General features: G+C 39.3%; 1 protein-coding gene across 1 annotated transcript in view; it reads right to left on the bottom strand.

Moving 5' to 3' along the window:
* The window catches only part of col9a1b (collagen, type IX, alpha 1b), a 118,018-nt gene that overhangs the window by 85,174 nt on the left and 6,979 nt on the right, over nucleotides 1-25,865 (bottom strand). Inside the window, exons 5-8 of the mRNA XM_039737772.1 lie at nucleotides 25,216-25,269; nucleotides 17,272-17,307; nucleotides 12,368-12,391; nucleotides 12,117-12,170 (exon numbers count right to left, since the gene is read on the bottom strand). Coding sequence (XP_039593706.1) covers nucleotides 12,117-12,170; nucleotides 12,368-12,391; nucleotides 17,272-17,307; nucleotides 25,216-25,269 — 168 coding nt within the window. The remainder of the gene's footprint in view (nucleotides 1-12,116; nucleotides 12,171-12,367; nucleotides 12,392-17,271; nucleotides 17,308-25,215; nucleotides 25,270-25,865) is intronic.

The raw sequence follows: 25,865 nt of genomic DNA, 5'->3' as shown, positions 1-25,865 counted from the left end.
GCATTTTTACCACTCGTAATAGGGCGGACGGTGCTGACTTATCGTGTCGACTGGGCAACACAGCTAATGCAGCGTCTATCTATATATGTCTATGTTTTCCGTAGCCTGCTACAGGAAGGTACTCTCTCGACCATTGGCATTGGTTTCGCTCCTTTGCTATTTTCATTATACTGCGACGGTGGTTTCCTAAGCCTTTGTTATACAGAATTCCTTTCTCACCGTTTTCCGTTCCTATTCTTACACCGCCGTATGCTACGGCGGCTTCGGCTAGTTATTATTAATAGTAGTAGTAATGGTTTTATGTTGTATTATTATTTAAGTGTTTATTACCATTATTATTGTTGTTATTTTTATCATTATTATTATTAGTAATCGTAGTAGTATTCAAGTTGTTGTTGTACCAAATGTCACAAGTAGTACTGTTGGCGATACCAAGTAGCAAAGTCTCTGCAAATAAAGAATGGTGAAGGTCTCAGTAAGGTTGATCTGAGCAGGTCACCAAAACATTTTGACGTTCTTAGAAAAAATCAGAAAATCAACAGTTTTGTAAAAGGCTGCTGTGGCTTAACAAGAGCAGCAACAAGGCATGGAATGAAATAACAGGTTTAATTAACAGCAAGAATCAGTTTCTTATTAAGAGATTAGTTGAAGTGAAATTGGTTGGAGTTTGAAGCCCCAATTTAGCTGGTCATCTGTTGGCTCGTTTCACATCTCATTTCTGTTTGACTGCCAAGAATCAATTGAGAGGACTGAATCCTTAAAGACAGGGCTATTAAAATGAAGGGACAAGAAGTTAATTAGCAGTGAAATCTGGTAACTGATTTGGAAAATCTGGAGTGGTGTCCCTAGACTTTAGCATATACTCAGATATGGGGATGAATATTTGAGGAGTAAGCCTCAAGACAATGATTATATTTTGATATTATGTACATTAAACATCAACAACAAATCAAATCAAATTAATAATATATTGAAGAATTATTATTAAAGTAATGTTGAATAAATCTGACTCTCCAACTGCACACATAAAAGGTAAAGTATTACTTCCGGTTAATGGAAATAGCCCAAAAGTTGATAGAAATCTATGTTTTGTACCAAATACTTGTATGCAAAGTTTGGCTAATCTAAGTGAAAGTGTGCTCAAGTTATCGGATTTACACACACACACACAAAGACTTAATTCCAAAATGGTATTTCTGGACTCAGAGAGGTCTAAAACGTCGAGATTCATTAAAATCTTGACATCAAATCTTTGGACGATTCCAATACTTTCTCTATAATTCGTATACGAGGGTTGGAATGAAAAGCTGCAGGCGCTGGGCCCTCCACGATTTGAAACCGACATCCCTGATATACAGTAGCTCATTGATAACTCAATCCTTGCAGTATATTTTGATGTTTTGCAGGGCTTTATCACATTTGAATGTACTGTATTAAGATATTAGCTATGCTTTCAACACATTCTTAACACAAAGTGCTAGTATTTAGTTCATATTTTTTGGTGCTCATCAATATGGAAAAAATTCATAAATGTCTACAAAAATACTGCATTTAGGCCAAGGCTGCCATAATAGGCTTTGCTTCCCCTGGCCCTCAAGCACTTTCAGTAAATGTATATATTACAGAAGGATTAAACACAATTCCATCAATAATTCAAAATGATTCTAAATAAATCCCACAGTAACTAATTTTGTAAATGCTGTATTGAGTTCATTTATTATGACACATCAGTGTAACCAAGTTACAGACTTAAGGTAAAAGAAGTCCATGTGAGTGCTATGAAAATGTTTTCAATACTTTTAGCTTAAATATATTAGTTTTTATAAGGAGAATCTTATTTGGTTGGTTAAGTTTCTACAAAAATCACATCATTGATATTTAAATCACATCCAGGATCATTCTGATTGTAATTCACCATTCGAGGGAAGTAGAGAAGAACATTTCTAAGGCTTTGAAAATCCTCCAGAAGGGTTGTTGCCCAGACTCGAGTTTTTTTTTATTGTGTTTTTAGTCTTTTTGTTGTTCTTTAAATATAATTTTCCCTATTATGTTCTTAATTCTGGTTCTTCATATTTATGTAAAATGACTTTTACTAATATAGTGTTGTGTGTTGTCTACTTTTTCCATTTTGTATTATATTAACAATACATACTAATGTTGTTTGCTTTCTGCCCTGTCCCGTTAAGACTGAGCATCAAGGGGTGACCACCTGAAGATCCCCCCGTTGTATAAAAGCAGATGCATCAGTAGTCATTGTGCTTTTAGAGTCTTTATTATTGAATTTGTGATTCTTATTTTGTGTGGATTCCCTACTTTTAAGCGCTGATTATGGTTTTCCATTCTTGATTTGTTTGTTTTTAGGTTTTACTTTCTGTCAAAACCTATTTGCCCTTTTTCTGCCCTGTCTTTTGATGTTTCCTTTTTCTTTAATGTATTTCTAAATAATCAAGAAACTTTGTTTTTGCATGACCAGGGTTTATCTTTTCAGGTTTTTGTCTCTCTCCATTGGACTTTTAAACCTTATAGTCTGAAACCAATTTTGGGACAGTGCAGGCGTTGATACCTGCCTGTTGAGTTTAGGGGTCAGGCTGCCTTGGCTGAGTCCTGTTTCTGAGGCTGTTTCTGAGGCTGACCAGTGATGTTATCATAAGAATTTTGATGTATTTTGAAGTCTATTCACCCCTTTTGCCAATTTTCCTTGTTGCTGTATCATTATAAAATATTATGACAGCAAAACTAGGGAGGCACAAAATATGCTTTCAGTGACCAAAGGAGACAAACCAAAAACAGGGGCACAGTGTTAAAATCTCTAACAGGTTCTAGTGCCAGCATAAAGATGGAGTTAAAATACCAATGAGTTACTAAAGAGCCCTTTCTTCACTAAACTGACTATACAGTACAAGTTCAGATGTGATTATCTGTATTAACACTAATTAACAACACAGCATTAGAAAAAACAACAACAACTAATACCTGTGTTCAAAAGTGCCAAAGGAAAAATGACAGACTAATCAAAATATTGAATCATATAAAAGTCACAAAAGCACCATCTGACTTTATGAGCTAACTGATAAATCTTGTATTCTTCCTATATTATTCTCTATAAAGTCACACACCAGTAAACATACGCTGCATCACCATTATACGAATGTGCGTCCATGTCCCGCAATGCGTGCAGTGACATCGAGAGCATTAGGGAGCCTTGAATGTTCTGGAAACAATGGAAGACAGCCAGCATAAAATTAACAAAAAAAAAGCAAAGATACTTAAAAACAAACAAACCTGACAGCCTAAGTATGTGAGCAAACAGATATCCACAGACAAGTATACATACTGTATATATCAAAATTAAGATTGGGCTCGTGTTTGCTATGACGAGTGCTGTACTGTCGATTCTGCTGCACACTATGTATACACAGACATAGTAAGGGATTGCCCTTTTGCCAAGGAGATTGTGAAAAGCAAGACTGGCAGAAGAAGGGGCCATCAGAAACTACAGCAAGACTTAAAAGTCACACTGGAACTAGGAGTGTGGACTGACAGGTGTTGCAAGGGGTGGCAAGTCCTGTTTGTCATGAACTAGTACGGCGGTTTACAAACTGGGGGGGGGCGCCGAATAAACGAACAAGACATCAAAATTAATTTTTTATATTTTTATTTCAAATTTAAATTTGCAAGCATATAATCACAACAAATGCATTATAACTAAAATTAAAATTAAACACTTCTAAGGCATGGATCAAATGACTAATATGTGCCTGCTTTAAAGTACACAGCCTGTCCAGGTTTGGTTTGATATTCGAGATATCGAGACACTCTGAGCTCCTTTTCTATTTGAAGTTTGTTTCTATGACGAGCGGCGCCGCTGCTGCTGCTTTTATAGTCGCGTATTTTCAATCCAGAAAGTTCGAGACATATCGATATTTGTCGCGAACATTCGGGTTAATAGTAGATCAGGTGATAATGCGACGCGACTGCACCACATTGGCAGCGTAGCCAATATTGCCAAATTGAGTTAAATATTTTGCTGCGTATTTGGTTATTTTCATGATACAACTAACAGCGGTATAATATTTGTCGGCCGAAAATGCATTCCTCTCGCGCAGATTGACTTCATTGGTGTCCTCGTTTATGAGATTTTTAAAAATGTAAACATATTTTATCGTTTCTCTACATAAAAAAATAATGAAATAACAATAAATAATTTATTCTTTGTTTTTGGGATTAGAATTACTACCAAAAACCACACAAGGCATTTTGACTGTTATTAAAACACTTTTAAAAAAATAAATTGCAAATATTTCATGGAAGTTAGCCGAACACATGCAAATCTTATGAAAGTAAAAATGATAGGTTACCGCGACACCGCACAAGTATCATTCCTTTGTTAGTTGTATCATGGGTTATTCTCATCTATCTTATATTATGCAGAATTATTCCAGGTAGAAAAGGGGAGCGCGAAATACGAAAGTTTGGGAACCGCTGAACTAGTAGTCCTAACGCATGTAAGTTCCAAAAGCACTTCTCCAAATGCTCACTAGAGGGGGGTATATTGCCAAACCCCAGCCTGAAAAAGTGCAATGCAGGATCTTTTTAAAATAAAACTTCTAGTCTCAGAAAATGCTCTGTTATACTGTAAAGCTCTAAAAAAACACAAAAGGCATAAAGGAGTTGCTGGCAAAGGTAATCCAAAGTAAACAAAGTCCCAATACAGAATTCAAACAGAGTAAATGGTAAATGGCCTGTATTTGATATAGCGCCTACTAGAGTTCAAGAACCCCCCTAGGCGCTTCACAACACAACAGTCATTCACACGCTGGTGATGATAAGCTACTTTGTAGCCAAAGCTGCCCTGGGGCACACTGACAGAGGCAAGGCTGCCGAACACTGGCGCCACCAATCCTTCCGACCACCAGCAGGCAAGGTAGGTTAAGTGTCTTGCCCAAGGACACAACAGCTGCATTCTCATGCCGGGAGCCAGGATCGAACCTGTGACCCTCCGATTGCTGGACAACCCGCTCTACCGACTGAGCTACTGCTGCTCAGTGGTTGAACAATCAGAGCAAGAGAGTCAAATTTCCAAAATGTACAAAAGGAACAAGCACAGCAAAACACAAGTAAACTCACCACCTCTGGAGCACATTTACAATGAATTTCAAGGAACTGTGGGAAACCCTCTGGATATAAGCACAAGGCACATAACAAAGGCAGCTTATACACAAAGAAACCAAAAAACATCCCAAACTAATAAAATAAATAAGAAATATAAAATCTTTCAACATAAACAAAAGAAGCAAACGTGAACAAAGAAGACATAAAACCAAGATTTGAACCCCAGCCAGGGGAGGAACCCTGGGTAAAGTATAACACAAGAGTTACTCAAGAGCTAGGAAGGAGTCATGGAAATGAGACATCAGCTGCACCTCTCAATTGCATTATTGGACAACTAAGAACAACTGGAGGGTCCTACGGTAGAAGTGTATGGGGAATGGCTGTCCTTGGTACTTAAATTTTAAAGTAAGTATAAAGGAGTTTGGATGCTAGAAGGTTAAAGCACTGATCCTTCTAGGCCTTGAGGCCTGGTAGCAACTGTAGCAACTACAAGGGAAATTAGCCCTTGAGGGCATTTTGAAAGTTGCTTCCTGCCAGAGGTCCAGTGAGCCTGGAGATGGGTAATGAGTTGTGCCAAAGGCTTACTGGTCATAGGAAGAAACTGAGAGATACAGGAATTGAGAGGAAGTATTCTGTTGTGGTATTGGGGCTGTGGGAATGAGTAGAAGCCATCCCTTCTAATAGAGAGAACAGCATATTGTGTAGAGAGGCCCAGTTTGGCTTCAGGAGTTTTGTTTCTGTTTGGATTCACATTAAATTCAGCCCTCCTAATATTTTTATTCAATAAAACATATTTTTAATAGCACCAGACTCTTTGGCAACTTTATGTGCTTGAGCAGCCACTGGGCAGGATTCACTCAATAATATATACTTTATAGATTTCATACAATGTACTCACTGAACCTAGTCCAGAACTTACATATACATCAAACAGTTTGGTATTATTGAGCCAAGCAGCCCTTGGGGAAGGCTGGTCAAATGGAGAACATTACATGTTAAACCCAAAGAACACAAATGTGATGCCCAAGTGGACCTCTCTACTAAAAAGTTTCACACTAAATTCATCAGGCAAAGAGCAGCCTCTAAAGCCCACAGACTCTAAATCATTGGCAATCTAGAAGAACAAATCCAGGATGAAGGATTCCCTCTAAACATTCCTAAGCCTATCTTAACAGAACTTGCCCTGGTGGTCATAGGTGTTTGTGTATCTTTGATCCCACATATTTACTTTAAGAGCCAGACAGCCAGTCCTCTGTAACAAATTTCCATTTTTCTCATCTCTTACGTGAGCCTCTCTTGTTACTACTTGTCGACCTTGGGGAAGTTCAGTGGTTTGTTGTCAGTCCCCTGTTCTCTTTCTCTGTTTCAGGTGCCTGAAGAAAAACTACCTCTGAGGGATCCTCTGTTTTTTACGGTGGAGGTGTTTGCTGCCCCCTGGTGGCCCTGTCTGCATACATTAACACTTGGAGGCACTTCACATTGTAGATTCGCTTTTCAAGCATGGAATCTATTAGACCTGTCCAAAAGTCCTATGTCACATTAATGCCCGTAATGCCTTCGGCAGCTTCTCGTTATCTCAGCAATCTGTTATAGTTTACAGTGCAGTGTCTGTAAGTCTGTTGTAATAGTTTGTTCCGCTGGAAAATGTTTCTAAGGCACAAAGAAGACACCAAAATAAACACAATGAGAAATCCACATTATCAGATGCAGTGTTCCTTTCCAAAACAGAAAGACACGGACCATGAGGGAGGCAGTAAACCATATCTAGGTACAACCAATTCAGATGGGAACAGAGATCCACTTAGGACAGCAAGAACGTTACTGCCCAAAGCCGAGAAAAGAACACCCACAAGCAACACTTCAAAGGCCACACAGTGGTTTCTTGAGGGATCACTAAATGTTGCTCTCAATTAGTGGCCATGAAATTCAGTAAGACGCCAGTGACCACAGAAGTGAGTCTGGGCCTTGGCTCAAAAGAATTTCCACAAGTAGAATGAGAGGTTGTCCGTCCTGTCATCTTTTTCTGGCAGGATTTCTCCAGCAGACATTCTGTGAAATTTATTGGGGACACCAGTGTAACAGGTAAAGGTACCCTCATGGTGTCTCTCCACACCAGTCATCAGGTCAAGTTAACAAAATAAAGTTTATTTTTTAATGTTTAGTAGAGAGTTCTCACAGTACAAATAAACAGACGAAAGCTCCCCAGACCTAGCTACCACAGGCCTTGAACTCCTGCCTACCTCAATCCCTGGTAATTATGGAGTAGTTTCTCATGTGTGTAATTGTATTATACTCCATCATGAATCTTTACTCTGAGAATTGTGGGATCTGTGTGCCTCTTTCAGGAACTGATTTAAAGGGAGCCTCAGAGAACGTAATTAATAACCCATTTTCCTGTTCTATCTTCAGACCTGAAGCGTAAGACTTGGATGAAGAACATTATCTAAAGCTCTGACTGCATATTGTATAGTATAGTAAATGCCTATCTTTTGTGGCATTATGTAAATATGCTCCTGAAAATATGTCTGAATTATATATATTGACTCAATTCAATTTCTTAATAAACCACTTCCACTTAAAAGTCTAGCATTCGATACATCAACTGCAAATATAACAAAATATAGCATAACTTTCCTCAAACATACCTAATCTAATTCAGGGCTGGGGAGACTGGAAGCTATCACGACAACAATGGGCACAAGGCAGGAAACAGCCCGGACAGTGTGCCAGTCTACCACAAGGGCCACTCATGCACACGCCTTCACTGGGCAGAGAACAGTCACCTATTAATCTAAAACACATATATTTGGAACATTGTTGGACAATTGGAAAACCCAACCAGACACAATCACTTACTCCAAATGACATGTAACTAAAATATTATATAACATAATAGTAAAAAAGCAGGAGAAAAAAAAACAGAATATATACACATTTATATTGTCAAAAACACAAGCCCAGGGAGCATTTTATTGGGGCATTTGATACGCCTAGAAGCTCCTCCCCTACTGGTCATCCTGCTATTTAAGAAGTCCAACGACTGAAAGTCAGCATTCATTTTGGAACCAATTACAGGAGAGGACCCACTGAAAGTAAGCATATTTATTAGAAACACCCTCGGTACACACCAAGCCATTTGCTCCAACTGAATTCTTGATTTGCTTTGTTTTTTTATTGCTGGAGACTACCTCTCACTTAACTGTGTGTGTCCCCATTAATCCCAACCCTTTGACTTTCTATTATTATTTTTTCTATTTACTATTATCCTTACTATTTCTATTTCTTATGTAGTAAGAATATACAGTATATATATATATATATATATATATATATATATATATATATATATATATATATATATATATATATATACAGTGATCCCTCGCTATATCACCCTTCGACTTTCGCGGCTTTAACTCTATCACGATTTTTTTCTCATACACGCTTACATCACTACGCATGCGCTTTCTAAGAACTTTTATCTAAGCCCCACGATGGCTCCTAAATGTGCTGCTTTTTCTAACCCTTCTGACAATAAAAACTAAGTGCTGTAGGAAGATGCTTACTATCCAGGAGAAGGTGAAACTTTTGGATATGATCAAAGATGGCAATACCCTACAAAAGCTTCCTCACGCATATGAAAAGACAGCGCCAGCAACTGCCTATCAAGATGTTCTTCAGCCGCGCACCCAGACACCCACTGCCTACTCTTAGTACTCCTTCAGCGGAAGAAGACAACGATGCACCTGCTGAAGATACTGCACCACCTGAAGACTCTCCTACTGAGGCCGTGCCTTCATAGGTTAGTGGTTGTGTGTAAGAACTGTGTGTGTTTGTGTGCAATTAAATGTACAGTACAATAATCTACTATATAAAAGCGTTCGGGATTGTCCTTCTGTCCCGTGAGTATTCCGCTTATCACAGCGACGCGATGTGAGCAGAGTTCTGGTGCTGTCATCGTTCCCTTGCTTTTGTGCGCGATGCGCGGAAAATAGACAAAATAATGTCTCTGGAAATAATTAATGTTGATGGAGTACAAATGCCTCACCACGTAGTAAATATCAGGAGAGATGGTGCTTGCTTATTCTCATCTATAGCTTATTTAGTGCATGAAACTCCGTCTTTAGCGGTACAGATTCGGGCTGACATTGTACGACTTGGACAGGTACTTGAGGGGATAAAAAAAGGTTTTCAGGAGATGTTATGAATGGGCACTTTGATGTTCTCATTCCCTACACTTACATGCCTGATGTACACATGGAGCGCACAAAAATTGAGGATAAAAGTCGGTCGCCTTAAAAGGCGAGTGTGCATAGTAATATGATATTTGCAACGTCTAATATGTCTTATTTTCTCTTATTTTGTCTAATATATTGGGTAATACGAGTGTAATGCTGACTAAAGGGTGTTATTTCATGTCTAGAGGGCTCTAATAATGTTAAAAAGCGTATTTAGAAGGTCGTAAACAGGTTTTCTATACTCTAACTGCAAAAATATTCGATTTATAAATAAAGAATCCTACTTCGCAAAAATTCATTTATCACGGTAGAGTCTGGAACGGATTAACCGTGATAAACGAGGGTTCACTGTAGTCATAGAAGGCAAGGTCAGGCTGGCATCCTGGCTGGGATGGTCAGCGGTTCCTTACCCAAGCAGGAGGTCATCATATTGGATGGACAGTGGAAGAGAACCTGTGCATAAGAGACAGCTTAAAGGCTCTAGTGATTGTAATTTCCTGCTGTTTCAGGGGTTGGACTAGAAGATTGACAACTATACCACCACTGACGTCATGTCCAGTGCCCATTCACATGGACCCTCCTCTTCCGGCTGGAAGGGATAAAACCTAAAACTCTTGAGTCAGTTCTGTTATGAACTTATGTCTGTGAAGATGTATTAGCCATTATTGTGTGTTTTTCTTTGTTTTTAAACATTCAGTTGTATGGCGTGACCAGAGTGGTACACAAACCTTTATTGTGGTCTTGTCTTCCTCTTACTATATATATATATATATATATATATATATATATATATATATATATATACACATATGTATCTTCTTCTTCTACTTCTTTCGGCTGCTCCCGTTAGGGGTCACCACAGCGGATCATCTTCCTCCATATCTTTCTGTCCTCTGCATCTTGCTCTGTTACACCCATCACCTGCATGTCCTCTAAACCACATCCATAAGCTTTCTCTTAGGTCTTCCTCTTTTCCTCTTCCCTGGCAGCTCTATCCTTAACATCCTTCTCCCAATATACTCAGCATCTTTCCTCTGCACATATCCAAACCAGTGCAATCTCGCCTCTCTGACTTTGTCACCCAACCTTCCAACCTGAGCTGACCCTCTAATGTCCTCATTTCTAATCCTGTCCATCCTTGTCACACTCAGTGCAAATCTTAGCATCTTTAACTCTGCCACCTCCAGCTCTGTCTCCTGCTTTCTGGTCACTGCCACCGTCTCCAGCCCATATAACATAGCTGGTCTCACTACCGTCCCATAGACCTTCCCATTCACTCTTGCTGATATCCGTCTGTCACAAATCATTCCTGACACTCTTCTCCACCCATTCCACCCTGCCTGCACTCTCTTTTTCTCTTCTCTTCCACAATCCCCATTACTCTGTACTGTTGATCTCAAGTATTTCAACTCATCCACCTTCACCAGCTCTACTCCCTGTAACCTCACCATTCCTCTGACCTCCCTCTCATTCACACACATGTATTCTGTCTTATTCCTACTGACCTTCATTCCTCTCCTCTTTAGAGCATATCTCCACCTCTCCAGGGTCTCCTCAACCTGCTCCTTACTATCGCTACATGTATATGTATGCTAGGAAAAAATAGGGGAAAATTTCCACAAAGATTGCTGCTAATTGTGCTAATGTCATAGTATTAAGTTTGTGATATTGCTTGTGGACAGTTTTGAACAGTCACAGTTTGTTTTTATTAAAAGTAACTAATAACGTAATTCATTATTAAACAGGTGGATGAAACAGTAACACATTTACCAGCTACATAGCGTGGTGTGCAGGTTTTTGCATGAGGTATGTTTAATTATATATGCTTTTGAAATGTTCTCCATTTAAAGTTGTTACACTTTGAGGACTTTAAACCAAATTAAGAAAAACTGCAATGATCTCCTTTCATAAGGTGACAGTATACTTGTGTAGGTGCATATTGCGATCTGAAATTTATACTGGTTGTTCTTCATATGTATGTTAGTAAGTTAACCGTAACTATTGTTGTAAGCCAGTTTGTTGCTTTGTTAACATCCAAATGTGGGCTAAAAAATAAACTAATGGTCTCATTTGCCTTTCACAAAGAGCCCACTGCTGTATTTCCTGATTTTGTTTCAGTTGTTTCTAATTCACCTAATGACTGCCGTTCTATTTGTTTTACAGACCGGCTGACACTGCGTTGAGTGCCTAAGCGTAGAGTCTCTGCTTCATTCCACTAATGTTTAAACGTTGTTGTCATTGCCATAAATGTTTTATGCCACAACTGAATGTGTGTCAGGCTTTATTTTGCAAGTCCTTAAGATCGCTTTGCTTGCACATTTCTTCCATCCATCAATTATCCAACCCGCTATGTCCTAACTACAGGGTCACGGGGGTCTGCTGGAGTCAATCCCAGCCAACACAGGGCGCAAGGCAGGAAACAAACCCACGGGCAAGGTGCCAGCCCACCACAGGCACATTTCGTTCATTAATAATTTTATAAGCGGCTCCGATCTATGCCTTCTTGTTCCATTTCACCCTGACCCTCATTTATGAATTATTTTCTTAAATTCTTGTAACAAAAATTTTTTAACCATGCGTACAAGTTGTAAAAATTTCCAAGTGTGTCAGATGTGAATATTTCAATAAGAATAATTTTAAGCTTTGATGTGGTTTATTGGCCTCTAACATAAATGCTCAAAAAATCCTTTTTTTTATATCCGACCTTTACTTAATACCAATAAGTAAAACTGTCAATGTTGTAATGATCTGAAGATATCTACTCACAACGGGTCCAATGCGTCCCAGTTCTCCTGGCAGTCCCCCAGGTCCTGGTGGCCCCTACAAGCAAACAGAAGACAACAGGTTTTATACAGTATAAGCTAATATGGATGGTTATTCTGTAGAGATTTCATACGTAATCAAGAGACAAGCAGGGAGCCCAGAGTAAAAGGCGCTAACACCCGTCAGCTGGATTTACAGGTTTCTAGCATATAAGCTATAAGCAACAAAATCTAAAAAGAGGAGTAGAGACTTACAGGGGGTCCATCTGGGCCTGAACTCTGAAAAAGAAAACAATATGTTTATTGCTTCAGCACATCATTAAAGCCAAAATGATAACATTGACCAATGAAAGAAATCCAAAATGATTACAAGAAAGAAATCATAATTCATTAGAAATGTGTTAGTCAAGGTTCGTAAAAATAACACCAGTAAACTGAATCAAAACAGAATTGGTTTAAATCATTAAACTATCAAGCTGAATTTGACAACACTATCAATACAGTCGAACACTAACATCATAATAATTCTATTAATTTCCAAATAACTCTGATGACAAGCGGATGAAACAAATGAAAGGTTCTTGAGGAAGACAATCAAAGCAAAACAGTGTCTGGTATTCAATTACCAGTTCTCACTCCAGGAATGCAAACATCCCATGTAACATCAGGCCCTGGTGGTCTTTAGTATAAAGGCAGGACACACAGAAGAAGAAAGAGCAGAAAAAGAGACCATCAGGAACACGACACTGCACAACCTGACAGGGACAGAGGGAGACAGAACTCTTCAGCACACTCAAAAAGACGTAAGGATGGAACTAAAGATGAACAGCTTGGTGGAAATGGACATAAATGGAAAGAGATGAAACTGAGCAAGGGGTGAGGCTGAGGAGCAACATGTCAATACTCATTTGGAAAAGCCCTCCTTCTCTGTGAGGATAGACTTATGCTAAACATATGAAATGAGTGTCGCTCCCGATAGAGAGGAGGAGGGAATTCTTGGGATCCTGGAAAAAGAGAAATGCTTGGCATTGCTGAGCTTAGAGGACGGCTGACTAAACAGACTTCCACTTTGAATACTGACTGTTAGTGTGTGTGTGAGTACTGGAAGGCCTGATTCACACCTCGGCATACGCATAACACGTGTGTTAACACGGGTGCACTTTTTTTGCATTTTGAAGTATACATTTAACACAATTTACAGTAACTCACATAGGTTTATGTGTTTCATGCTGTAATTACACATTTTATGTTTAAGTAAAGTTATTTCATGCTGCATGCAGACTTTGTGTTGTGTTGTGTGATGGTTGCTGTGGTGTTCTAGTAGTACGATGCCCACTTTGCCAATTATGATGTCAGTTATGATGACTGCCATCCTAAAGAAGTGCCAGGGACAGAGATGATATCAAGGACATCCGTCCATGCTGCTTAGAGCACACATGTGCCCTGTCTCATCTACAGGAAACATATAAGAATGAATGCTGTATTGAGCATTTTTTCTCCATAAAAAAAACATATTATTATACTCCAGTAATGGCACACTGCACAATAACATGCAGTGAATACACTTGACTTAAGCACTTATAGTTTTAATGCTCTTTGTCTGTACATTTAGTATTTGTTTGCTCAGAGGTTGATGCGCTTGCTGCTTTCTGATCAGCTCTTCTTTTCTCCACCCTAGCGGCCCGCAGCTTCTCTTCTTCCGTTGGCGTCTTTTCGTGTTCTAACTGATTTAAGTCAGTGTTTGTGTTGCACTTAGTACATTTCCTTGATATTTCACTTAAGGTGGCACTTAAGTCTTCAATCTGCCTCTAGAATTATTTAAGATATGAAGAGGTAGGAGAAGTGATGGCGAAGGTGGTAGGGATGAGAACGGCGCCCATACACATGTACCGTTTGGCCACCCTGCTAGCTGCTGCCGAGAGTTGATTCTACAATAAAATTAATTTAAAATATTAAAAGGAATAACCGTGGAGGTCAATCATCACCCCGAAAGCACATAGTAGACGTCACGTAATATATGTGTACCAAATTTCAGGTCAATAGGTCGAACGGTTTGCAAGCTACAAGTATTTTAAAATCCTGGACAGACAAACGAACAGCCACGGTAGCGTATTATATATAAAGACTAGCAAAATACCCGCGCTTCGTACTGCCTTATAATTTTTATTAAGAAGAAAATGAAACCTTTTTACACTGAGGGAAAATATACCAATAATTATTTGTTAAGGATCTCTTTGTATACCACATTGTGAGTTCGGCCCTCCGGTTGTAACATGACCAAGCTGTGCACAGAGCTTACTCTTGAGCATGCAACGTACAGTTGGCCATGTGAACAGTAATCTTGTTTCAAATCTCACAGCTTGGATTGCCGCTGTCATAATTGGTTTGAGTTTCATGGTTTGTTTCAATTACGACAGTGTTTGTAGGACTTGTGTTGAAGAGACATTCGGCATCTGTCAAGCGTTGTAAGCATACAACCAGTTTTATTGATAACTTCACATCCAGCTTTTGAGAGTTTAAACATTCCTAAACATCAAAGTGTCCACTACTGAAATCGTCACTTGTCAATCTAAGATGTTTAAGAGGCATTGGCGGTTTCGAAAGGTGTAAAATATTTGGCCATTTCGGTACACTTGAAAGCGACAACCGAACAATTCAGCGGCAGCCATCAACTCACATGCAGAACCATAGGTGAAGGGCTTAAGCATTTCACTCTTCTAGTGCTCCTGTGTAGTATAATTATCTCCTGTACCGTCATCAGTCCACACCTTGAACCTGTCCCAGTCATTCAATACATAAGACACAATGTCCCTCTGGATATCAAGAGTGAGCCTGATATGGCCGTGCAATATGTAACAAAGAGAACGGAAAAGGCAGGTGCCATCTCTGGGTATGGAAACCACTTGGTAAGTGACAGTTCATTGATCGATGGTGATCACCTTGATAGACATGTTAATGGGGGTACGGTTGGAATGATAAAGGAAATGGGTACCTGAACAATGTAAAGTAAGTCTAAAATACCTACATAATAACTATAATCGTAATAAACGAACAATAAAACAGCGGAGAAGCCATGGAATAAATAAAAAGGCTCCAGTTATCAGCAGAGAGACGTGAATCCCGTGGCGAAGCAAGGAAGGGAATGTAGAGACCAGAGCGACGGACGGCCTTATATAGGCAGGCAGCCAACAACGTGGGAGGCGTTGGGATGGGGGACCCAATGCTGCCTCACACGGTGACCGAACTGCAGGCTATGGACGTATATATGTACGTAAGTAGGATTCAGTTAGCGTTGGGAACCCGCGTACCAAATTTCTTGAAGATGGGCCCATAAGTAACAAAGACCGTTGAAAATTTCAATATGGCGGTCGACAGTGGCATCATACCACCGAAATAAGTACCAAATTTCAGCCTTCTACCTACACGGGAAGTTGGAGAATTAGTGACGTTGGAAAGTTCAATATGGCGGCTGACAGTGGCGTCATACCACCGAAATAAGTATGTACATTGGTTTCGGTTAGCGCAGGGAAGCCATATACCAAATTTCGTGAAGATGGGGCCATGAATAAGAAAGTTCAACATGGCGGATGTTGTTGACCGTTATGACCATTACGTGTAGAATTTCGAAATGAAACCTGCTTAACTTTTGTAAGTAAGCTGTAAGGAATGAGCCTGCCAAATTTCAGCCTTCTACCTACACGGGAAGTTGGAGAATTAGTGACGTTGGAAAGTTCAATATGGCGGCTGACAGTGGCGTCATACCACCGAAATAAGTATGTACATTGGTTTCGGTTAGCGCAGGGAAGCCAAATACCAAATTTCGTGAAGATGGGGCCATGAATAAGAAAGTTCAACATGGCGGATGTTGTTGACCGTTATGACCATTACGTGTAGAATTTCGAAATGAAACCTGCTTAACTTTTGTAAGTAAGCTGTAAGGAATGAGCCTGCCAAATTTCAGCCTTCTACCTACACTGGAAGTTGGAGAATTAGTGATGAGTTAGTGAGTCAGTGAGTGAGTCAGTGAGGGCTTTGCCTTTTATTAATATAGATAATACACTAAATGGATAAAAGTATGTGAGCTCTCCTCTAAATTACAGACTTGAGGTGTTTCAGCTGTATGCATTGCTAACAGATACATACAATCAATACACACAGCCAAGTAATCTGCATTGACAAACATTGGCAGTAGAATTGCTCAAACTGAAGAGCTCAGCAACTTTAAATGCAGCGCTGCCATAGGATGCCACATTTGCCGCAAATCAGTATATGGAATTTATACTCTGCTAGGTCTACCCTGATCAAATGTACAGCAAGTGTTGTTATTGTGAAGTGGACGCTTTGATAAGTAACAACATCTCAGCCATGAAGAGGTAGACTTACAAACTCATAAAGTGTGTAATAATCGCTTATCTTCTGTCACATCACTCATAACTGAGCTCCGGATAACAGGATGTGGTTTCAGGGAGCTGGGGCCTGGTGTGGCAGCATCAGGAACAAGGCAGGAACCAGCAATGGGTAATGGGTAGGGCACAAGTCCATCACAGGGCTCAAGACGGTAAGTCAACAATACATGTATGATAGCGTGCTTAGTGTCTGTCATGGCTAAAGAAAGGTTTATAAAAGTTTACTCTATGCAAGGTCATCTCTTGGTATTGAATCTGTATGTTTCCACCATTATTATTAATTATTTGGCAGACACCTTTATCCAAGATGGCTTACAACATTTGAGAGATACAATTGGTTATATTTGTTTATGTTTTGTCCAATTGGAGCACAGGCAAAGATTTTGAGGAAAGATAGGAGATGGAAGGCCCATATTGAACAGGCAGTGTCAAAAGCATGAAGAACATCCCTGACAAACTTTAGTCTCCGAGATAAACGCCAGCAGCTCAGAGGTTTAAGACAGAAAAAAGGAATTTCTGAAAAAGCCAAGTAGAAACAGGGGGTCAAGGAGATCAAAATAAAACTTTCATAATTATAGAACAATGGTGTCTTTGAGGGCTACTGAAATCGAGCCTAGCTGAAGCAGAAACGTAACATGACAGACGGAGCAGCCTTGTTTCCATAAGGCCTCGTCCTGCCCCCATATTGCTTAACCCCCACAAAAAATCAATGTTCTTTATGTTCTGTTTAAAGAAAAAGAGATTTCTACTCACCGCTGTCCCACGCGGTCCAGGTGCCCCTGGTTCACCCTTTAAAGAAAAGAAAAATACTGTTAATTAAAAGTGCTCATTTCAATGACTAATGCTTAATTGCAATTAGTAGTATTTGACATTTAATATATTTGAATAATTTGGTTATGCCTGGGTTCCTTCCCTCACTAAAAAATGTAACTGTATTATCAATATGTGGGTAACTGCTCTAGAGAGGATTGTTGGGGCAGAACGTTGTGTGTCTGTGGTGTGCTTTACTTGGTGGGATATCAGGGGACATTCAGGGGTCGTGGGAGTGCTGGGAGAAAGAGAGCAAGTGCTGGATACTCTGTAAATTTTTCATATTTTCTTGGGTTCAATAAATTTGTCTTTAAGATTTTGCATTGTTTTTCTAAGGCTTTAGATCTTGATATTTTGAACTTTAGAACTTTATTTTATCCCCAGGGGGCCATTTGGATTTCTACAGAAGCTCTTTAAATAAATAGATACATACACTGATAGACAACTAAATATACACATGCACATTATACTGTAGTCTGAACAAACACTAGAGTGACTGAAGAGGAAGAGAATTAAAAAATAAAGAAAACATCTGACTTGGCTGTCCCAGTCCCAGTGAGGCATCATGCAGTTCTAATGGAGCCCCAGCGGTTGGTTTTTCTAAAGTAGTTTGTTTTGAGACGTGTACTGCTGTTTTATCATTATATATCATATTGTTTTTTTACTGGGCACTGCCACTACCATCTTGCTAACAGGATACCTCATCCTGTTATAGGGTTGCATCTCCCAGAAATCGTGACAAGCGACGCCATCAGTGTTACAATATTTGTGCCAGCCTTTCACGAGTGCTCTTTCAAAATATTCTTCAATTCATAAACTTTTTGGCTAGGAGTTTCAAGTTTTGATCACATATTGGTGTTATGAATTAGGTCTTTATTTCATTTTTGCCGTGTTTGTCTTTTTGTGAGTCTCAACATTTGTTTTGGATTCTTTTCAGCTCCTGATTCTGAATTTAACGTCAGTTTTATGGTCAGAGTCTTATTTTAGATGATGCTCATTTATTTGGGACATTTTCACCACCATTTTGGTTATCTATCCGATGGTTATTCAAGAGGGGTGTCATCAGAGGTCGTGAGTCACTGTTTTGGGAATTTCTTCTTCCGAGTTTACGGATTCAGAACACCTTTTTTTTCCAGTCATTTCTGTGCTTCTAAAACTTAATTTCTAACACCTTTTTCCAGGTTTCAACTCATGCTTCACATTTTGAGTTTGATCTTTGACTTTTCATTTGACTTTGGTAACAGACATAAAGACATGGATGACTCACAATTTTCTCCAACTAAACAGCAATAAAACTGAGGTGCTCCTCATTGGTTCTAAATCTACATTTGCTAAGGTTAACCAGTCTTCTATTTTAATTAACAATATTAACATAAACATCTCTACCCAGGTGAAGAGCATGGGCATCATTCTTTATAGTACTCTCTCTTTTTCTTCCCATATAAGTAACGTTTCTCCAACTGCCTTCCATCTCTGAAACATTTCTAGACTTCGTCCTGTTCTTACGCAACACAGTACTGAAGTATCGGTTAATGGTGACTGTTATACGAGTGTCATTAACATCCCACGCAGGTGCACCCTATAAAAAGAAGCTTTATTTTGATCCTTGCCAGAATAGCAAACCAATAAACAGCCGAGTAAAAGAGCTTCAGTCCATATGTGCTGCACATGCTGGCACTGTGCTCTGCTACAATGTTGTCACCTCACGTATAGATTACTGTAATGCTATTCTATCTGTCGTCCCACAAAAACATATCCATCGCTTACAACTTCTTCAAAATTCTGCTGCCAGGATAATAACCTGCTGTTCTAAATCCACTGAACATACTACACCTATACTCTCTCAACTTCACTGGCTCCCTGTTAACTACAGAATACAATACTAAATACCGCTCTTAACATTTAAAGCTCTCCACAACCTCATCGATCTCCTACAGACTTACACTCCCCTCTCGCTCACTCAGATTCTTATCTGCAGCTGTACTTTCTGTACCACACATCAAACTCTGTGCTATGGGAGCTCGAGCGTCTCTCATAGTGTTCCTCAACTCGGGAATTCTCTTCTCTCTCATATACATCAGCTCGATTCAATAGCACATTTTAAAACTACCCTCAAAACTTATCTTTTCAAACTGGCATAGCAATTGTGAATTTTGTACTGTTACTGCCAGTTATCTTTGTTTGTTTACTAATTATTGCTTTTTAATTTATCATTCTCTTTGTTTTAATTGGACTAATGTTGTTTAATTTCATTGAGTGCGAAGAAAGGCGCCTATTAAATAAAATGTATTATTATTATTAACAGTGCAGTTGATATCTCAGTTTTCAACTCTTTTTTGATTTTTGACTACATCTTTTCTCCTGGTTACTTTGAAAAATATTCTTGCTTGGCCTTCTAGCATTATTAATTGGATTTGTCACATGATTTTTCGGCTTTCTGGATTTCACCTCAGCAAGTGTTTTGGTTACAATTCCATCTTCTGATCCCTTTCCTTTTCTGTTCTGGTCTGTGACATATTAACATTGTTGGCAAAACAACAAGTTTTATTCATTAGTCCCAGACAACCGTTCTGAAGCATCATGGATTGCAGAGCTCAGCATCTGAAACACCTTATTATTTTACACCAAAACAGATTTAAAAGACACCATTTTAATAGAAAATGAATTCTAAAATAAAGACTCAATAAAATACATAAATCATTAAATGAGTAATATTGAAGGTTTCAAGAAAAAAAGGTAGCCTTCCTGCATGAGAGCTGTTTAAACATTAAAGACTTCAGGCCAAAAGAGACTCATTCTGGAAATAACAAGAAGACTACAAGTGATGGAGTTAGGATATTGAGTTACTGTATGAAGCAACACCGTTCATAGCCATTGAGAACATCACTGATTTTGAGGAACACAATCTAGTGATTGAGGGAATGGTTGAAATTGATATAATCTTGGCTAACATATACTGACTACAATGGTATTAAATTGTAGTGGAGGCACCGGCAACTGTGACAGCAACAGTAACAACAAAGCAGTCCCATCAGCGGTAATCGGGTGACTGTTATACGAGTGTCATTAACATCCCACGCAGGTGCACCCTATAAAAAGAAGCTTTATTTTGATCCTTGCCAGAATAGCAAACCAATAAACAGCCGTGTAAAAGAGCTTCAGTCCATATGTGCTGCATGTGCTGGCACTGTGCTCTGCTACAATGATGTCACATTGTCATACGTGTATTTTTGCGTATTTCATGATTGTTTATGTGGTTTATTTTTCAGCTTTAAACAGCTGCTGAAAGTAGCCAGTCCAGCGGGTCACAATTGCGCTGTCATCCGCTCCGTTACCAACCCTGGCTGCGACTCTCTGAGGAACAGATTCAGATGTGCGTAATGTTTCGATTCCTCTGTAAGCAGGGCACAGATTACTAGACCATAGATGGTGTGTTTCTTGTTCATAGATTCCTCTAACAGACATCTCCTTATCTGCCCTCAGAGCCCTCGCAGCCATCCATCTCAGTTCCCGGTAGAGACCGGAGTTGCCATCAAGCCGTGCCTATCATATCCAGGGTGCCCTGTGAGATGAAACACCACCTTCTGGGAATGCCAGCAACACCAATACAACCCTCAACAACCTTCAAGGTCTTTGCCACAGAAGGTCTCTCATATCACCTTAGGATCAGCAGTTGCACCCAAGTCTGCAAGTTCCTCACAACAAACTGCATGCAAACTCATTAGAAACAGTCTTATCTTGGAGTCTGGGCAGGTCCAGCCTCATTCTCCTAGTAGGTGGTAGCCTACTGATCCTAAGCTGGAGCTTCAAAGTAGCAACAAGACAAACCGGGCACTTCTGTAGACCCAGCAGTTCTGTAGGAGCCTCCAGCATCTGCCCAAGAGCATTTGAGTATTGGTGTACCAAATCCAATGATGTGGCTCAGGGTGCTGGAACCAGGATCCAGAGATCCACAGGCCCTGACCTTTTGCAAAGTCAAGGAACATAGAGACATTTTCACCACGGTCGCCAGACCCATGAGGGACCAACACAATTCTCATAGCCATCCCTGTCAGTGCCAATGGTTGCATTGAAGTCATGCATGACCAGAGGAGTGTCACCTCACAGGCACCCATCAACCACCAAGCGAAGCTGGGAATAAAATGTCTTCCTCACCAAGAACATCACTCACCACAGTCAGAGCATATACTGAGAGAATAGACAAGGCACCCAGAGAATGCCTTAATCTGAGTCTCCTAATATGCTCGTTTAAGGATTGACATTGGACACCATCAGATGGAGCAGATCCGCCACAGCAACACCTATTCCCTGAGTATGACAGCCATCAGAGCGACCAGACCAACATTCTCTCTTTAATTCCAAACACTCATAAACTCACAACGGTGGGAGAATTTAATTGTGTATCTCCCACTGTAATCATAAAGCCACATTTAAGAAAGAACAACAACTTCTATGACCCATGGGGACTTCTATAATTGTTGTTAGGGTTTCTCCCTTGACTTGCCTTTTTATATTTTTTTAATTGTTTTCTATTATTTTTATATTATCATTCTGTTAATTTATTATTATCTATTTACGTATTACGTAGTAACTATGGCCTTTTGCAGTTCTGTTTTGTTACTTGTACTTTATAGATGGATCCTCAAGAGGTGGGGCCACCTGTCCATCACCATTAAGGGACCGCCCCCAGCCCGTTAAACGCAGGCTACAAACTGAAGTCCAGGGCAGTTTATTTTCAATGTGCTCTGGTGGATGTTGGTTGGATTTGGAAGTTTTCTATTTTTCTTTATTTTGATCTCTGCTTCTAGATTATTTTCTGCTTTTGCTACTTGGATTTCCTTTTGGATTTCATATTGGGGCTTGTTTTCTTTGAATTGCCTGTTAGGCAAGTGTGTTTTACTTATTATTTGTTCCTGTAAAATATTTTTTTGTATTTTTCCTATTCCTCCAAATAAATCTATTTTTATAGTTTATATAGTTACCCTGCTGCTCTGCATAAGCCAGGGGCTGATGGTGATCCCCTCATTTCACAGTATTTTTTTTTTTATTTTATTTTGAAGCACATTTTGGCCTGGTGTAGACAAAAGCCAGACACTCTAGTGGAAGCTGGCCTGGCTTCTGGTGCACTCTCTCTGGGCAGACTGGTGGGATTCGGGCCTGCTTTGCTGGTGCTGTTTTTGAAGGCCTCACACCACTTTGGCCAGTTTGTGAGATGAATTATAACTCTATTCAAGATAACACTGCTTCCTTTCTTCAGTTCATCACACCTATTTACAAATCAACTGCTTTTCATGGATAGAAATCTGCATCTCTTACTCATGTCTGTTATTATTAGACCATTATAATTGTATTGCATCTTGCATCTAGTGACTCAAACCTTTATTAATGGCATAAATAATTTGCTACATTTATTTCCATGTATTGATTTTTATCAAAACAAATGTATTTGTAGAGATATCAGCGGGAGTATACAAATACTTTCTTTCATCATATTCAAAAATAGATTCCAACCTAGCAAGACGTAAGAATTACCTCTAAAATTGCTGATAAATATAAATCTTTCACCATTGAGCAATGTAAAAAACGGTACTGTAAATAGAATTCAACTTTCTGACTGCAAAAGAAACTGAGCAACTGATACCAAAGCCACAACACTTTTACTGTTTTGTCAGCAAAGTTAATGTAAATAAGAAGAAAGTTTGACATGCATTTGCAGAAATCAATAATGCAGATAGAATTAAAGTCATGAAACATAAAGAAATAAGTTAAATAGTTACTTAATTAAATACTTAATTTATCACATCCTTTAATGCTAGCTCCACTTGAGGAAGCTAAAGAAGAAATCCTTCTGCCTAAAACTTTACATAAGTGTATATCTCTGTCTTTCCAAAAAAAATAAGGGCCGCGGTCCTGCAAGTCGATCTACACAACGGTTTATTAACTGACACTGTGTGTCTATCGGAGTCCGAGATTCTGGATAATTAAATCACAACTCTCTCACACTTATTTCAAAAATTTCTAGTTTAGAGTGACGACTTCATACTTTCTCATTTTGACTTTTGGTCCTTTGATTTTTTTTTTCTTCATATACTGAGTTAATCTCTGAGGGGAAATCGTCTTTTCGCATGACCTTTGGAGGTCGGCATGCAGAGTCAGCCATTGTAAAAGGCCATTTTCAAGTTACGGGCAGAATTGGATCGCTTCTGACAGTAACAGGATTTGAACTTGCAGCCCTCCAGATACCAACATAGATCATTAGCCCAAGATCCTCCACTCCACCTTAACAGCTTTTGAGCCTTACACTATCATTTGATGGCCTTCTAGTCTCCTGGTGACTTTCAAACAGCCCTCAGAACTTGCCAGAGTTCTTCTTTGCATTAGAGAGGCAAAAGATACTTGCACTGCTTTATTTTAGTTTTCCTCTAACTGTCTCTGAAGAACAATGTTATTTTATTAAAAGTGAATCCAATACGCAGATATCTGTGCAGTGGGGGCCTTTGGTATACACATATTGCAGGGCCCTTAAACCACAAAAGTCTCAAGATGACATCGAAATGGCACCACCCATAAACTGAAATGCACAACAATGGGTCAATGAGTTTATAACGCCATATTTCCACTTTCCTTTTAATGGAATGTTTCAATCGTATACACAACGTGATAATAAAATGTAAGTAAACATCATTGCAAAAGAAAGAAAATAAATAATTGGGCAATTCAATATACTAAATAAACAATACATTGTAAGACTTTAGAATATCTCAATGACAAAAACTACAATATCAACATGCGTTATCTCGAGTAAGGCACATTGATGGGAATTATGGTGTTAGGAGTTTAAATATAACAACATGAGAAAAACGTTTGTGAAGAACAGGCCATTCAGCCAATCACATCTGCCTAATTACCCCAAAACAAGGTCCTTCGAGTCCTACCATCCACCACACTACTTGGTCACTTATTTCATGTGTCTGTGGTCCATTGTGTGAAGAGAAACATGTTAATGTTTGTGCAAAATTTACCCTTAACAAGTTTCCAGCTTTGCTGGGTGTTCTTGTTGGACTCGTTTTAAAGTAACTGTTGTGATCCACTGGACTAATTGATTTCATAATCATAATCATAATCCACATAATTCCTTTCTTAAATCATGTCACTACTTAATCTCTAATGGCCTAAACTCAAAATGTTCAGCTCATTCAATTTTTCCTCATAACGTATCCCCTGTAGCCCTGTGATCAGTCTAGTCGTTCTTCTCTGGACCTTTTCTAGTGCTGCTATGTCTTTTTGTAGACTGGAGACCAAAACTGCACACAGATGAGGCCTCACCAGTGTGTTACAAAGCTTAAACACATCAGGGTAAATAGCCTAATATTTTATTAGCCTTCATAGTGAGGGTGTCTCGGCGGTGTAGTGGCTATGCTAATTCAGACATTTCCGTGTTCTAGAAGATTTCAACTAGGAATTTGCATTTCCATGACCACTATGGCATTAATTCCAGCCATTGTATTAATTGGAGACTAATTCCTTTAATTGCTTCATGGAGTTAAATTCTTGACCCACTAATCAGCCCAAGTGTCCCTTTCTCTGTGTATTTTGGTCATTTACAAATTCCCGGTAGCGCGGGCGTCACCTCACAAACTGTACCTGTGTGTGCTTTTTAAATTGGAGATGTCCTGCTTCCTCAGACTCTTTTTTTTTTGTTGTTGTTCTTACTTAAAAGACCCAAAAACATTATATAATGTATTTATTTCTGATAATGTGACCAAGATACAAAAGTAAATTAGAGAAATCCGGAATGCTCCCAGCAGGAGACATTGCTGGACGGAATGTTATTTCTTTTAGACCTGCATTAAGTCAAGCAGAAATGGAATAATTTGTGAAACTTACTTTCTGCCCCACTGGGCCATCCAGACCGACATCTCCAACAGGGCCAGTTAATCCCTGCAAAAGAAAGAAAAAGAATAGACATGATTGTTAATTGCTTCAATTCATGAATACTTAAAAACTCCGAAGGCCATTTTTAAGTCTTTATTAAAGGCCATGATAAGGCTCAATGCTGCTTTGCTGTGTTTGCGTGCCTGGTCTGATTTTTTTATCTCCCTAAGGATGTCTTTCTTCCTGTCATGTTTTGCAGTTAGCTTGTCTGCTTTTATGTGTCACCCTTTGCTCTCTTTTGGTAGCCCAGAGACCTTGCATTCACACACAATAGCCATTAGCAGACGGGTGGGAGAGAAGGCGTCCAGAGAAGACGAGCAGGTTAATAGAGTGGTCAACATGGCCTAAGCTAAATGTTTTCATATTTTCACTTTATGGTTAGGACAGACATCTTTAGAGGGTTGAAAAGGTTACCACAACAGACCTTCAAGGCAGCATGAGAGCCACACTAGCAGAAGAGCAACTACTGGTACACATCACCGACTCTACAGTAAGTGCAGGTGCTGTGAACCGAGAGTTATGGGAAAATGTTTTATTGTGTTCATAAGAATTTCTTTTTGAAATCCACTTCAGTTTTATTGTTACGCACCTGCTGAGAAGAG

This window comes from Polypterus senegalus, chromosome 16 (genome assembly GCF_016835505.1).
Source record: "Polypterus senegalus isolate Bchr_013 chromosome 16, ASM1683550v1, whole genome shotgun sequence".
Lineage (NCBI taxonomy): Eukaryota > Metazoa > Chordata > Cladistia > Polypteriformes > Polypteridae > Polypterus > Polypterus senegalus.
This window is presented reverse-complemented; position numbering and strand designations above follow the sequence as displayed.